The sequence below is a fragment of the Stegastes partitus genome, unplaced genomic scaffold (assembly GCF_000690725.1).
Source record: "Stegastes partitus isolate 25-593 unplaced genomic scaffold, Stegastes_partitus-1.0.2 Scaffold2479, whole genome shotgun sequence".
Taxonomy (NCBI): Eukaryota; Metazoa; Chordata; class Actinopteri; family Pomacentridae; genus Stegastes; species Stegastes partitus.
In genome coordinates this window covers 11,269-26,427 of record NW_007580210.1, presented here as the reverse complement: position 1 = coordinate 26,427, position 15,159 = coordinate 11,269, and the positions used below count along the sequence as shown (strand labels likewise).

Genomic DNA, 15,159 nt, shown 5'->3' with positions numbered 1-15,159 from the left:
TTTTATTTTTATGGTACAACTTAATTTTTTATTATTAAGTATTACATATTATAAATATTCTACCCGTTTCGTTTAGTGTTCCTGTGACCTGCAGCTACATGTGGGTCAGAAAACATCACCAGCTGGCTTCTGCTTTATCAGTTTTTTATGTCACTTTTTGCTCAAAGATGGGACCTTCCACAACGGCTTTAATTTTTTCCCGTATTTCATCTACTTGTCCAGTATTACAGATTCTGAATCAACGACGTGATGAGAAACAACAAAGAAAATTTCGTTTTTTTAGCTTTAATAGTCGCTGAGTTATTGTCATTCAAACATAACCTCAAATTTAGATGCACCAAATAAACAACAGGCTGAAAGTGAGTCAACATCTCAGTAAGTATTTGATTTATCAGGCTAGAAGTTCACAGACGCCATTTTTAATATCCAAAGTTAATGCCAGAAAAGCTTCAAGCAAACCAGAGACGGTCGAGCAGAAGGATCCTGATGATTCCAGATGGAACAAAACCACAGCTCCTCCTGCAGAGAGTCTGATTCTGGAAACAAACCGGATTTTCCTGCAGATTTCTCAAACCACACAGGAGGCACATTAGAAGAGTTTTATAACTCATTAAACTTTAAGAGCTTTATCAGCGTTTACTGCTCCTTTATTATCTAAATGTGCCACCACAGTTTGAACATGACATTTTGGGGAAAATTCTCAGAACGTGGCTCCTTCTCTAATCAGAAAACAAACCTCAGGCTCCTTAGTCAACACTTTGCATCTCATTTGTTTCATTATTCCAGTTAGTGGTTGGTGTACTTTGTTGTTGCTGGATTTTCTTTTTCACCACATACACAGAATTTAACACACATTGAATCAGCGTCACAAAAGTCCACGTTTGAAAGCAGTAAATTCCACTCTGCTCCCATCCGGACGCCTCGGGGAACATTATTGCACTGATAACACTGGAAATTAACACAAGCAACACAAGAAGCTTCGTTCAAATCGTCAGTATTCTTTTAAAAGTCAGTTCGTTATCCCGCATGATGAACATCTCGCGACCGTTTGTGCAAATTTCAACCCTGCAAACTGATTCCTAACTCTAGATACCTGAACGCTGAAATAAGAAAAAAAAACAAACGAACGTACGCTCCACCTACCCTCGTCAAAGACCGAGCGGACAACCTGCACACTGTCCAGCGCCTCAAATGACAAAGTAGTACATGAAGAAGTAGAAGAGGAGGGAGGTGAGGATCCACTTGAGGGAGTGGACGTAGACGACCAGGCCGATGCCGAAGAGCCAGCCGCGCATGTCGGTGAAGTCCAGGTCATGCAGGGCGAAGCCTCCGTGAGCGAAGTGCCACCGTCTGCCCGCCGTCGGCGCCTGTCGCTGATACCCTGAAGTTACAAACACACAAAGACAGAAGCTGTGACTGAACCGTTTGGTTTGGGTTGGAGGCCTTCTGCTGGATTGATTACCGTAAATTCCGGACTATAAGCTGCTACTTTCTTCACACGCTTTGAACTCTGCGGCTTAAACAATGATGCAGCTAATTTATGGATTTTTACAAATTAGCCTCGAGACCAAAGTGACATCGAGAGTGACAACGACAGAGAGACTGAGGAAGTGATTCTGAGGCTGTTCGACTCCGACACTGAAGAAGACGACTTTAGTGGTTTTAGGAGGAAGATGAAGATTGTGATCAACGACTTTTCCTGGTAGGCTGCTGTAGTTGTTATTTTCTTAACCAGCCGTGTTACAGGAACTGTTCAGAAAGAAAGCATTTACGTATTTGTGTACGTTACCGGTACGTATTTAATTAAAAGTTTGAAAATCTTTCTGTGTAAATCTCTCATGTTACAACGTGGACACCTGCAGCTTTCAGACAAGTGCGGCCTGTACATGTACACAATTAGTTTTCTTTTTAAAGTTAGTGGGTGCGGCTTACATTGAGGTGAGCTCGTCATAAACTCCGGATATTTAAAATAGCATCTGTGGAATTTTAGCTGTGATATATTCGATATCTTCTGAGATAACTTCTATTTGAAAAACTGCTCTTCTTGTGGTTTTGGGTTGTCACTGTACAACTATTCTGCATAGAATTTGCGCTCACTACTACTTTTTACTTTATGCTGCTATGTAACGCACAAAGGAAATCTCTTCATTGTAAATTCTTCTGTTTGAAAATTCAATAAAAAGATTATTGATTTTTTTAAAAAACTGCTCTTCTGCCCACTTTGAGCGTGTTTTTTCACTAATTGTTTGAACATCATCATCTCAGGAACTATTGAAGATAAAAGCCTGAAATGTTTTATTTCTATTCATATTTCAATTCACCCTCATTCACAGATTAATTAATCTACCTGTCAGATTATCACAGATTCTGAATCATGACATAATGAGAAACAACAGTGACATTCTCAGGCTTTCATCTTGGATAGTTTCTGACATATTGCCGTTCAAACGCAGACACAAATTTTAACGTGTGAAACAACCTATTTGATATACCAACATAAAAAAATGTCATAACATCTAAAAGTTTTAGTCAACTCAGAGACGTTTGAGCTGAAACTGTTCTGAAAACTTTAGGATTAAATCACCTTTTCTGTTTCTGCACTGGTTCAAATTTGGAACGACTACATTTAAAATGTGTGAAACAAACAGTTCTGTCCTCACAAGTTTATAACGGAGAGCAGAAATGATAAAACTCCTCCAAACACATTTAAATGTGAGCGGATCAGAGCTGCTATAATGTGATTAAACTCTGAATATTATGGAGGGATAACGTGAGCATAAAAACATTTCATCTGTTTGTGACTGTTCACATTAAATCAATTAAAATTCATACTTTTGCCAATTCAACACACTCTGCAGTGCAAGAAGATTTTCACTAAAACACGTGCATCACTGAAAAGTTTGCGTTTAAATAAACAAGTTCCTCTTTATGTTTATCTCTCCGCAGACTTAGAATAATCGTGTGCACTAATGTTTATCTTGGTGCTTGTAAAGCTGAAGATAACGTTTAGTGCTGCTACTAAAGCGTGGAGACAAACCGATAAGGCTTCAGGGTTACTCAGAGAAACAGGTCGTGGTGCGACGCCAGTGAAAAGGAGGTCAGTCGAACAGTTCAGTCTCAAATCATCACGTTGTTTTGGAACAACTTCTGCTCCACTGTCTCTGATTTGCCTGATACCAGATACATCAAATACTTTCCAAGATATGCTTTGATTAATTTACCCGTCGACCCACTTCCAGCAGGTTTTTTCACCAAACTTCAAGCTGTTTGAACGACAATATCTCAGAGAACATTAATGATAAAAGCCTGAATCTTTCGCTGTTATTTCTCATCATGTCACTGATTCAGAATCTGCAGTGCTTCAGATTATTTAATCAACTTGTCCGATAATGAAGATTCTAAATCAGTGACATGATGAGAAACAACAGGGAACATTTCAGGCTTTAATCTTTAATAGTTCCTCAGATTTTGTTGTTCAAACAGCCTCAAACTTCAACGTGCTAAAAGTGGGTCGATGGCAAATTTTCAAACAGAATTCTCTCAGAAAGTATTTGATTTGTCAATCTTTAATTTCACAGATCTCATTTTAAACATCCATCATTTAAATAATAATAATATAAAAAAAAGTTTCAAGCAAACCAGAGCAGATTAAACCGCTGATGGTTTATTTGCGGCACCTCTTCTGCTCGTTACTCTGGATAATCTGAAGACTTTGCTGTTTAACTCTAACACTGATTAAACTTTCTACGACACCAGAAACAAACAGCTGCTGAGTTTCTCACCCCAGAACGAGTGGAAGCGTTTGCGAAAGCTGGGCAGCGGCCACTTCGCACACGAGGCATTCTGGAAGTTCTGCTTGCGGGCGAAGTAGACTTTGGGGAAGAAGGTCTTGGCTGTGTGGTTGAGCTCTGGAGAGAGAACGGAAAGAGTGAAGAACAAACCGTGAACCCTCACATCTGACTGGCTTTACTGTTATGTGTTTATAAAATGTGTTTTAGAAGCCTTCAGGTGAAAATCTTCTTCTTTTTAACCCTGTTATTATGTCCACATGATGTTTTTTTGATATAATGAAGGACTCATAATGAACAAAACAAGCAGCAAACATGATGGCTGAGGATGTTCATGTTCAGGAACGGATTCAGACTTTCAGGGTTTCGTGTGACAAACTTAAGGAACCAATTCTGCCAACTTATTATGATCATTATTATTCAGATAAAATAGTTTTACAGTGTCTAAGCAGACTCATTGGTGAGCTGGTGTGCTGGAGCTGCAGTGAGCAATGCTTTAGACTTACACTTAAGACTTTAAAAAAAAAAGAAAGGTATTATTTGAATTGAGTCTCTTTCCGTGCATCTCTTATTTACAACATCAAAGATCTTGCTGCTTTTTCCAATATTTTCTTTCTTCAGAATCACAGGAAAGCTTCCTCTTTAATTATTTTCACATCACTTAATTAAAAAAAGGAATTAAAAGAAACATAGATGAAGAGAACCGGTTGATTCTAATTACAGGTGACATTTATGGGTTTAGATTTATGTTTTTAAATTGTCTTTTTGCACATTTAAGGAAAACTATTCCATCATGTGAACCTCATGGACGACATCACTTCATTTAAGCCATTTTTTTAAAGGCATGAAAGGATTATTTTTATGGAGAAAACTTCTAAAAATGCAGCTTTGATGCACAGAGACGAGTTGTTAGAAGCTAAATCACTGATCTGAGAGCAACTTTACCTTTTCTGTCCGTGTATAAATGGATGCATCTCTTCCTCACACACATTTATTTACTATTTAATTATCTTGGACTTTTTTAATAATGTGCAATAATCCAAATGGTGGTATTATTATTATTATTATTACACCGTATATACACGTACAGCAGCAGAATGTATATTTATTTTTTGTGTTATATATTTTTTTATTTTCATATTAATACTTTATATTTTATTATATATTTTTACTTTCCTACATCTTTTAATACATTTGATTGGGAGCATCTGTAACTGAAAGTAATTTCCCCTTGGGGATTAATAAAGTGTTTCTGATTCTGATTTCCTCCAACGTGCTGCATTCGGTGCCGTGTGATGTTGAACTGATTTGACTGAAGTGTTTAAACAGCACTACTTCATTTTGTTTTGTTTTTGTGCGGCTCACCTTTGTGGAAGCTGGTGTGTGAGATGAGGGTTCGGCACAGGGGGCAGGGCGTGTTGGTCGGCCGGTTCTTGGCGAGCGTCCGGAGGCACGGCTCGCAGAAGACGTGGCTGCACGGCTGGCAGCTGTACGGACTGAAGTAGACGTCGAGGCAGACGGCGCAGGTGAGGCCTTCACGGTCCTCCTCCTCGCTGTCCGGCAGGGAACCGCCCACGATCTCGGCCTGGACACAAAACGGAAACGTGAATCATTAAGAATAATATTTCAAACGTACTTATGCGTTTTCACTCCATAAAGCAGCAAATACAGCTGTTGGTTGACTGGTAGCGTCCAGCGTGAACGCTCACCTGCTCCAGCTGACTGTGCAGCCATCGTTCTCTCCTCCTCTGTTTCCTCCGCAGACTCTTCAGATGGTTCTTCTCTCGCTTGCTCGCTCTGGTGGAGGCCGGAGGACCCGCGGAGGCTGGAGGCTGAGACGACAAAACACACACAAGTCAGCCAATTCTGCAGAAAAACAGTTATGACCAGATTCTTGCAGCTTAGTTGTTTCTTGAGGTGCAGAGGGTGTGAAGACCAAATCACTGACGAATAAACCACGAGCAAGACAACACAGAACAATGTGTTGCTGACAGTTTAGCTGAACGAGGACGACGCTGATGAGAGAAGATGGAAATATGAAGCTCCTCCAGAGAGTCATGACATCAGAGCATTAATGTGATCGCTGCATTTTATGGAAGTGTGCCAGTTAGAGGGAGAAATAAACAACCTGATGACAGTGCTAGTGGACAAAGGCTGCAAGGTTTATCTTCTGGGGATCCTGACCAAGAAGGGGTTGATTGAGGTCATGTCAGTATCACTTAAATCACATGATCTGAAATGTCTCTTTAAAACACTGCATGAAACCCTGAATATGCTTCTTTTTGTCTCCTATAAACATTAAAGTCACTGAAAATATGCCACTTTGTGTTAAGTGACATCTAATAAACTTCTGGTTCAAAAAGATTATATTGGAATGATCACGGGCTACAGCTCTGATTAATGCAGCTTTTTAATACTCTACTGTCCAGACCAGTAACGTACCACGACTTCCTCCTCTTCCTGCTGCTCGGCCACGCTGTCAGAGATGGATCTTCCTCTGAGGAACAGAGCCGAGTCTGACACCTCCTCCTGGACAGCTGTGGCCTCCTCCTCGGTGTGCTGATGTTGAGGTGACCGTGCCGGAGCAGATGGACGACGGGGGACGACGTTCAGCGGAGCTTCGCCGTCTGAGTCGAACTGCAGACTCGTGGGAAGCGACCGAGCCGACTCGTCCGTCCTTGACCTCACCAGGTCGGTCATGTCCGCACGGCCCGCCGGGCAAAAACATGAAGACCTGAAGCTGCCGCCACCGCCGTCTTCCTCCATGCTGCACCTTCTCCTGTGGGAGATGCAGTAGAGAGGGCTAAAGGAGAACGACTGGGTGCTGTCGGGGTCGGGGGGCGGGTTTGAAGCCTCGGCGGGGCTGATGTGGGACATGACGGCAGCGCAGTTGAGCTGGAGACTCTCCAGCGTCGTCCTGCCGAACTCGGGCCTCTCGTCTTTGTTCTGGAAGCCGTCTGGCAGCAGACCGGCCCGGAACCGCTCGGGCCTCGTCCTCCTCGGCTGGACGATGAGGACGTAGCGCTTGTGGTCGTGATCCACGCGGCTCTTGCTGAAGTGGACGGCGGCGTCGCGGCCGCACGGACACTCGCTGCGGTGGATGAAGTTGAAGCCGCCCAGACGAGCGCCGCAGTTCTGGCAGTTCAGCTTTCCCACAGTCCACTGGGCCTGGAGGCAAAACACAGACACAGGAACCACGACAAGATCATGAAAATGGATTAGTTTAGACAGACAGGGGTGCAACTAAGGGTGGAGTTATTTTCCTTATTGATTTATTTAACGTCAATTCATATTGAATTTCCCTTCTGGGATGAATAAAGTATTTTTCATTCATTTCATTTCAAGAGTACAAACACAAACACTGATGTTTCTAAAGACAAACTCAAGACCTCGTCAGGCTTTTGATTGATTTGTTGGACTTTAATTATTCATTTTTCTTTTTGGAACTAATTTTATTTATTGATTTCTCTCTTTAATCATTTCATCTATTCAATGTATCGTTTATTACTTAATCTTTAAGTATTTTCTTATTCTGTTGTTGTGAATTTTGACCCATATCAATCCATCTATATCTAATAAGAAATATCTTTTTTTATTATATTTATTTGTCCTATTTTATTTCCTCTTATCTTAAGTTTCTTCTGTGTTGCACGTGTTATATAGATATCCTCCTTCATTTATAACGTGATGTTGGAGGTTGTTTATATTGTTTTAGTGCATTTTATTCATCTGTTAAGCACCTTGTGTTACAATTCATTTGTATGAAAAGAGCTACAGAAAAAAAGTTTATCAACTCTTGCATTTGTAATACGATAAATAGATCATTTTAATGGACGAGGACAAGAAAATTAAACACACAAAAACGGTATACGTGCATTTTTCTGGCATAAACAGTAACTTATTTATACGTGACATAAAAGATCAGTTAACTAAAAAAGGTAAAACTTTATTTTCCTAAACTAAAATATTTAAATAATAATAATAATGTAAACAAATTAAGAGCATTATGTTTTAATACAATTATTTAATTTAACACAATTAAAAACAGGAATCTGTGTGATTAAAGTTCATCCAAGTGTGCAAGAGGAAAACAACATTCAGAAATCATTAACTTTTTGAAGCTTATACCCCCTTGACAGCAGCAAACACAACCAGCTAAAGCTGCACAAACTGTACTACTGACTGGACCTGCTCACCTGGTGAACTGAGGTCAGGATCCACTCTGGCAACGTGTCCACGTTCACGTGCCAAATACTGCAAACAGCAGCTGAGCTTTCATCGGAGTCCTGAACCTGCTTCACAGTAGAAAAACAAACAAAGCATCAGCCAAACAGCTCCCGTCGGTTTCTATGACGCTAATAAGCAGCTATCTTTTTACGACTGAAACACAAGCGCTTATCTCTGACTTCTAACTACACTGACGTCCCACAACAACTTTACAGACTATTAGTTATTACTCAGACCCAAGATAGCTTCTAAAAGTTTCTTGTTTTTTGTCTTAAAAGCAACTCAAAGCTCAAACACATTTCACAGACACGATAATATGACACTTAACAGCTTCTAAAAGAAAGAAATAAAGACAATTTCCACCAACCATTGACAAGCATGCTGAGTCTATGACCCCTTTACGACACCTCCTGCAGCGGAGCATGGCGCCCCCTCTCTGTCTTCACACCTTCCAGAGGAAAGTTTTCACTCCATCTGTTGATGGTGATGATGATGATAATCAAGATAAGGAACTGCAAACACACCTGCAGGAGTTTTGAATGTGGCAAAAAACATTTATTCATCAAAAAAACATGTCAGATCTGGTCAAAGAGGACAAAACAGCTCCTAATCTAATGTTCAAGATTGGAAGTTCAGCATTGTCAGATACATTAAATACATAATACCAGTACTGCTGTTTACTTTTTACAATTACCAATTGAATTACACATTCAAACATATTTCAGACTTTGACTGTGATGCAGCTACTTTCTATCCATAGCATTTCCCTTTCTGTTTACAGACCACATGATAACCTGCTATCAACGCTGAAGAATAAACAGCAGAAGGTTTTAATCAATTAAACATACATGAAACATGAACGAACAAAAGACATTTTAACTAAGTTTTGTGTTGCTGAGGTTTGTCTAAGTCTTAATTTTGACACCAGGATTGTCTTTTTAGTGCAAATGTGTATTAGTTCAAAACATTGGGTTTTGGTCTCTTACTAATAAGTAAAATCTGATATCAATTTGCCAAAACTCACTGGATGTTTTGTGGATTTAGGGGTGAAATAAAATCAATGTATAGACGCTTGCGTCGTCTTAAATGTATAGGAGGTAGAAGAAGCTACTGCGGTGGCCTACATGTCTACACTCGCGGTAACCTGATGCTGCAGCACTGCATGTATATTAATGGGACTATTTTTACCGGTTTGGACACGGATATGGTGGCGACTAGTCGGGGTTGAGGTTAGGACTCTGTGCAGGTCAGTCAAGTTGCTCTTTATCAAAGCAGAATTATGCACAGAGGGTGTTAAAGCTTTCGATCGAAGCGTTAAGGTTTATCGTCAGTGTCAGAAGACCCAGACTGAAAGTATGCGAGCAGATCTGTCCACATTGTTTTTGCTTCGTGCATCATGAAGAAAGTTTGTCATCGCCAGGCTTTCTTTACATAAGCTGTCGGAACAAAATCTAAGATCTCAGTCAGATACAATGAGTATCATGACGATGGTTATCAGTTTTCTGTGTTAACCAGGTTCTCTTAATCAGGCTCCCTGCACATTAGAGCTCCTGAACTCTACATTTCATGCATATAAACACGATATTAAAGAAATGCGTTTAGGTCTGACACAGTTCCATGATGAAGGATATCACCTTTGGTCAAATTAAAGTTAAATTAACGTTATTAGTGGAACACTCTCTGTGACAAATACAAGTAGATGAATGAATTTGCAAATCTGTGTTCAGGACCAAACATAAAAACATATTCATGCATTTTCTGCAACTGAATTCACTGTTTCCAACTTTGCAGTGCTCAACAAATATAATCCCTCAGCTGAGACTCTGTATCGCTCATAGAGAAAAGGGAGATGCTTCTTATAGCTGACTGAAGTCTAAAACTCTACACCTTTAACCTTTTCTAGTGTTTTCCTCAATCCTTAAATCTCAGCATTACTTTATCTGCTCTGTGGCTTACATACAAACCAAACCAGTCGTTTACACTTGTTGAAATGCCTTTAAAATACCAGTTAAACTCCTCTAATGCAGTTTTCTCCAGCCACTACACTGTGATCCAAACATTAATAATGCATCAAAATGACTTGATCTCTTTCATGAGGGTTGTGTTTAAAAGACAACAGCTGATGGGATGAATGCAAAAGATCCAACATCAAACCCCATCAGTAAACAATGTTAAATACAGACTAAATAAACTAGGATATATGACTAAACCATGCACAGACAACACCACATTATTGCCTGTGAACATTTTAAACACCATCCCTGATTCTGCCATAATATGCAAACTTTAGTTTTGCCACAATTATTCAGCTACTTTCACAAACACATACCTTTACTATGATCACAGACATGTTGTTTTTTTACACGATAAGACAGTTTGATCCTGATAAAAGCAGCTGTATGTGTACTCAAACTGGACAATAAAGCTAAAGTTAGCATGCTAGCCGTGCAGCATCAGTTACTATAGTGATTAAACAGGTTAAAACTCTGACTTTTAGCTCCACATAACTCGCTAACCCACTAATTCTGCTTGGTGTTACACTCTTTTGAGCTACTAGGCTACAAGGCGAAATGTTTATCTGCTTCTTCTGAAACCATTTTCTGCCTCTTTTACAGTTTTTGAACTTCAAAGGCGACGTTAAAGTTTAATTTCTCCACCGCTCGAAGCTAACAGAATGTAAACAACGTCTAGCTAACTTAGCTTAGCTCTGTTTACAACAACACGCTCCCTCCTAGCGGCTTTTTCTAACCAAACAATATCATCTTTAGGACGCTGAAAATCACCACAGTGACATTTTTATGAAACAAACCAACCTACCTGAGCACTTGCAGGACTTTTAGCGTCGTGCTGAAGAAGGACACGAGTCCAAGAACAAAGTTTAGCAGCCTTTTCGCTTTAAATAAGGCTGAGTGGAACTGGGACACTACGGAGCGTCCGACAGGACAAAAAGCGTTTCGCGCTAAAATATCTCAAATGTCGGTTCACCAAATTTGCAGACAAAAAAAAACATACTGTGTGATTGAACTTTCCAAAAGCAACTCCAGCACTATTTTAGAGAAACTAAAGTGCATTTAATCAACATAATAGGCAAAAAATATTTATTTTGTAGCTACACCTTTACTGTTTGGCCTGAATGTTGGCATCGATTAAAAAAAAACAAAACACAAACACATTAATTAAAGGCATACATGTCTGCATCAAATGTCATATTCTTGTGTCGCTGAGTACATGTTTTTTTTTTAATAAACCCTGATCATAACTACAAAATATTCACTTGTTTTCAGAATCTGAACTCCTTCAGTGCCGGTTTGTTTATGAAATGCTGCTGTTGCTTATTTATTTATTTATTTTTTTAATGAAAGGAATACAAGAAAATATATATTTTTAGCAGTTATTATCAAATTCTGAGATAGTTAATGATTAGCAACAACATTGACTCAACATTGATGTTTTTTTTAAAGACAACATTAAAAATAAAAGTCACACTCAGGACTTTAAGGACGAAAACATCTGCTTATAAACACTGCCATAAAAATGTTATATATTGTTTTAATTTCCCAATTTCGACGACCAATTTTTTTTAACCAACACCAGTCCTGATCATAATTATCTAATACTCACTCATTCTCAGAAATTTAACTCTTTCAATACCAGTTTGTTTACTAGATGCTGCTGTTGTTTGTAAGTATGAAAAGAACACAAGACATGAATTATTTTTCATGTGCTAAATGCTAAGATGTTTTTGTTTTGTTTAAAAAAAAAATCTGATCACATTCTGGGATATGGTCATGATTAACAACAACACTGTTTATGATGCATTCTATTTGTCATTCAGGTTCAGCTTTAAAGAAAAAAAAAAACACATTCAGGACCTAAAGACAAAAACAGCAGCTTCAGTACATTGCCATATAAATGTTATACATGAACAATATTTCCTACTTTTGATGACCAATTTTCTTAACAAGCATCAGTCGTCATCACAACAACCAAAATGTTACGCACTTTTATTTTGAGCTCTTTAAAGGCCAGTTTATCTACATGATGCTGCTGCTGATATTTTATTAAAGCAATACAAAAGAATAATGATGTTCCACTTACCTAAAGCTGATTTTTTTTATTTTTTTTTAAATATCACATTCTGGGATAAGTCAGTGATGAGCAACATAGATTCTGATACACTCTTTTTTCAGCTTTAAAGAAAAATAAAAACAGGCCTCGTCTCAGGACCTTAAAGACAAAAACATCCACTTCAGAAACATCACCATAAAAATGTTGCATATTAGCAACATTTTTGACTTTCAGTTACTAAATTTTCATCACCCTGAACCTGGGTGAAGTGGTCAGGGATCCAGATCATGCTACAAAAGTTGTTTTTCAGACGTGTAGTTTTATTGTGAAGCTATATTTCAACATATCTTGTGTGGAAAACCAAACTGAGCGTTGTTACACAGGTAAAAGAGAAGGAGAGGCTGGGTCATATCATCTCTTTCATGTTTTTTTTTTTTTTATCCTAATATACCACCAACCTGCTATTTTTATGTGCACATGTAACAATTTGACACACTTTTTTTTGTATATTTTGCAATGTTGAATTGAAATTGAAATTTTTGAAATTGAATTTCCCTTCTGGGATGAATAAAGTATTTTCATTTTCATTTCATTTCATTTTCATTTCATTCGTTGTTAGAACTCAAGGTAATAAAACCTGTATTATCCTGATTAACGCCAGGTGGCAGTGTCACACCTGGTGGGTTGAGTTGGCTGACTGTGTTGCTTAAAACAGAGAAATCTACTTAATAAATCTACTAAAGTACTAAAAGGCCTCCGTTAGAACAATTATTTTAGTTTATGGATTTTGTTTTTAATTTGTAGGAAAAATAGAAACCTGGAATAACAACTTCACATCTCACCCAAATGTCCAAATCCACCTGTTTTAGAAACTCCATTTGTGTAAATACACATTAATTAACTTGCACTGTGAGGAGCATGAGCAGACAGAGCATATAACAGCGTTTTACATGCTTATTTCCTCGCTGCCGGAGTTGCAGACTAAACACAACCGAACCAGCCAGACTCTATTACATCCTCACAGACAAATGACGCATTTTCCATCACTGGTATAAATACGCAGCATCATTCTCCGTCAGCAGCCGAGACTCGCAGTTCAGAGCCTCTGTGCAGCTCTCAGCACTCCGACAGTCCGCTATGCGCTCTGCGAGGTGTCGTCGTGTGGCGCGCACTGGGCTCTCCATGGAGTAACCGAAGCTCTCCAAACGCACCGACTTCACCAACGATGGAGGGCGCGAACAACACGACGGCCTGGCCTCAGTTTGACAACTCTTCCAACAAACCCCCCAAACCTGAGGATGAGGAGGTGAAGCTGAGTTATCAGGTGGTCACATCGTTCCTGCTCGGCGCGCTCATCCTGTGCGCAATATTTGGGAACGCGTGCGTGGTAGCAGCCATCGCGTTGGAGCGCTCTCTCCAGAATGTGGCCAACTACCTGATCGGCTCTCTGGCTGTCACCGACCTGATGGTGTCGGTGCTGGTGCTGCCCATGGCGGCGCTCTACCAGGTGCTGAACCGGTGGACTCTGGGGCAGGTGCCGTGCGACATCTTCATCTCTCTGGATGTGTTGTGCTGCACGTCGTCCATCCTGCACCTGTGCGCCATCGCCCTGGACAGATACTGGGCCATCACCGAGCCCATAGACTACATGAAGAAGAGGACGCCGAGGAGAGCAGCCGTCCTCATCAGCGTCACTTGGCTGGTCGGCTTCTCCATCTCGGTGCCGCCCATGCTGATCATGCGCTCGCAGCCCAGCAGCATGGCAGAGGACAGAGCGAACCCCAAGCAGTGTAAGATCAGGCAAGACCCCTGGTACACGATATACTCCACGTTCGGGGCTTTTTACATCCCTTTGACGCTGATGCTGGTTCTGTACGGGAGGATATTCAAAGCTGCCCGGTTTCGGATCAGGAGGACTGTGCGTAAAACGGAGAAAAAGAAAGTGTCCGACTCCTGTTTGGCGCTTTCTCCTGCGCTGTTCCACAAAAAGACTCACGGAGACGCGCAGGGCAAGAGCTGGAAGAGGAGCGTGGAGCCCCGGCCGCTGCCGAGCGTCAACGGCGCGGTGAAACACGCGGAAGACGGCGAGTCTCTGGAGATCATCGAGGTCCACAGCAACTCCAAAGGCAACCTGCCGCTGCCCAACACCCCGAGCTCCGTGCCGCTGTTCGAGAGCAGGCACGAGAAGGCGACGGAGGCGAAGAGGAAGATCGCCCTGGCACGGGAGCGCAAAACGGTGAAGACTCTGGGCATCATCATGGGCACCTTCATCCTCTGCTGGCTGCCCTTCTTCATCGTCGCCCTGGTCATGCCCTTCTGCCAGGAGTCGTGCTTCATGCCCCGCTGGCTGGAGGATGTCATCAACTGGCTGGGCTACTCCAACTCCCTGCTCAACCCCATCATCTACGCGTACTTCAACAAAGACTTCCAGAGCGCCTTCAAGAAAATACTCAAATGTCATTTCTGCAGACCGTGATGAGTCCAGTTCTTATTTATTTATTTTTTAATGTGGTGTCACTACAGACTCACCAGAGCCAAAGACACCCAGCTGAAAAGAGACGCAGCCCTGGAAACCAGCAGCCTATAAAGAGCTTGTTCTGAGGGCTCATTCTGATTATTGTGGATCATCACCATTGTTAAATATCTCCAGAGGTGTCTGTAGTCTATGCATAGATAAAGCTGTGATCGTTGGATTGAAGCTCCATGTTCCTCATCCTGTTCTGTCACGTTCAATAAAGAAATACTTTTTAATAATTTCTCTGAAGTCTTTATTTTGTCCACTTAATGTGCAGAACAGTTTCTAGAATAAACTGTCATATTTAGTGACTTCATTGGGCTCATTGGACTCAGATAATCAACTAATTCAAATTTAGATTGTTAATTAAACATTTTAAAAAGCTAAAATATCAACATTTCCAACATCTTAAATGTGGAATATGGCTGGTATTCTGATTTATTTGCTGCAAATTAAACATTTCAGGACTTTTGAGCTGTTTGTTGGACAAACAAGTAAATTAAAGGCGTCACTATTGATGTAGTTTTGATTGTTTTCAAACATTTTAAAGACCAAACCATC

General features: G+C 40.5%; 2 protein-coding genes across 2 annotated transcripts; one reads left to right on the top strand and one right to left on the bottom strand.

Annotated features, from left to right (window-relative positions):
* Nucleotides 1-266: 266 nt before the first annotated feature.
* Nucleotides 267-10,865, bottom strand: rnf180b (ring finger protein 180b). Its single transcript, XM_008305341.1, has 8 exons — nucleotides 10,833-10,865; nucleotides 8,383-8,539; nucleotides 7,985-8,083; nucleotides 6,231-6,956; nucleotides 5,498-5,620; nucleotides 5,154-5,373; nucleotides 3,783-3,908; nucleotides 267-1,381 (listed from the first exon to the last, which is right to left on the bottom strand). The coding sequence occupies exons 2-8, from the start codon at nucleotides 8,437-8,439 to the stop codon at nucleotides 1,188-1,190; spliced, it is 1,545 nt and encodes a 514-aa protein (XP_008303563.1). The 5' UTR covers nucleotides 8,440-8,539; nucleotides 10,833-10,865; the 3' UTR covers nucleotides 267-1,187.
* A 2,443-nt stretch (nucleotides 10,866-13,308) lies between these two features.
* On the top strand, nucleotides 13,309-14,559 carry htr1ab (5-hydroxytryptamine (serotonin) receptor 1A b). The gene has a single exon (XM_008305338.1). It carries the CDS (start codon nucleotides 13,309-13,311, stop codon nucleotides 14,557-14,559), a length of 1,251 nt encoding a protein of 416 aa, XP_008303560.1.
* The last annotated feature ends 600 nt before the right edge of the window (nucleotides 14,560-15,159 follow it).

Excerpts from the sequence above, each read along its gene's own strand:
- rnf180b (XM_008305341.1), bottom strand. The coding sequence starts at position 8,439 with ATGCTCCGCTGCAGGAGGTGTCGTAAAGGGGTCATAGACTCAGCATGC. Across the intron at positions 5,374-5,497 it reads TGCACAGTCAGCTGGAGCAG|GCCGAGATCGTGGGCGGTTC; the intron begins GTGAGCGTTCAC and ends TTTTGTGTCCAG. Across the intron at positions 1,382-3,782 it reads ACGCTTCCACTCGTTCTGGG|GGTATCAGCGACAGGCGCCG; the intron begins GTGAGAAACTCA and ends TTGTAACTTCAG.
- htr1ab (XM_008305338.1), top strand. The coding sequence starts at position 13,309 with ATGGAGGGCGCGAACAACACGACGGCCTGGCCTCAGTTTGACAACTCT.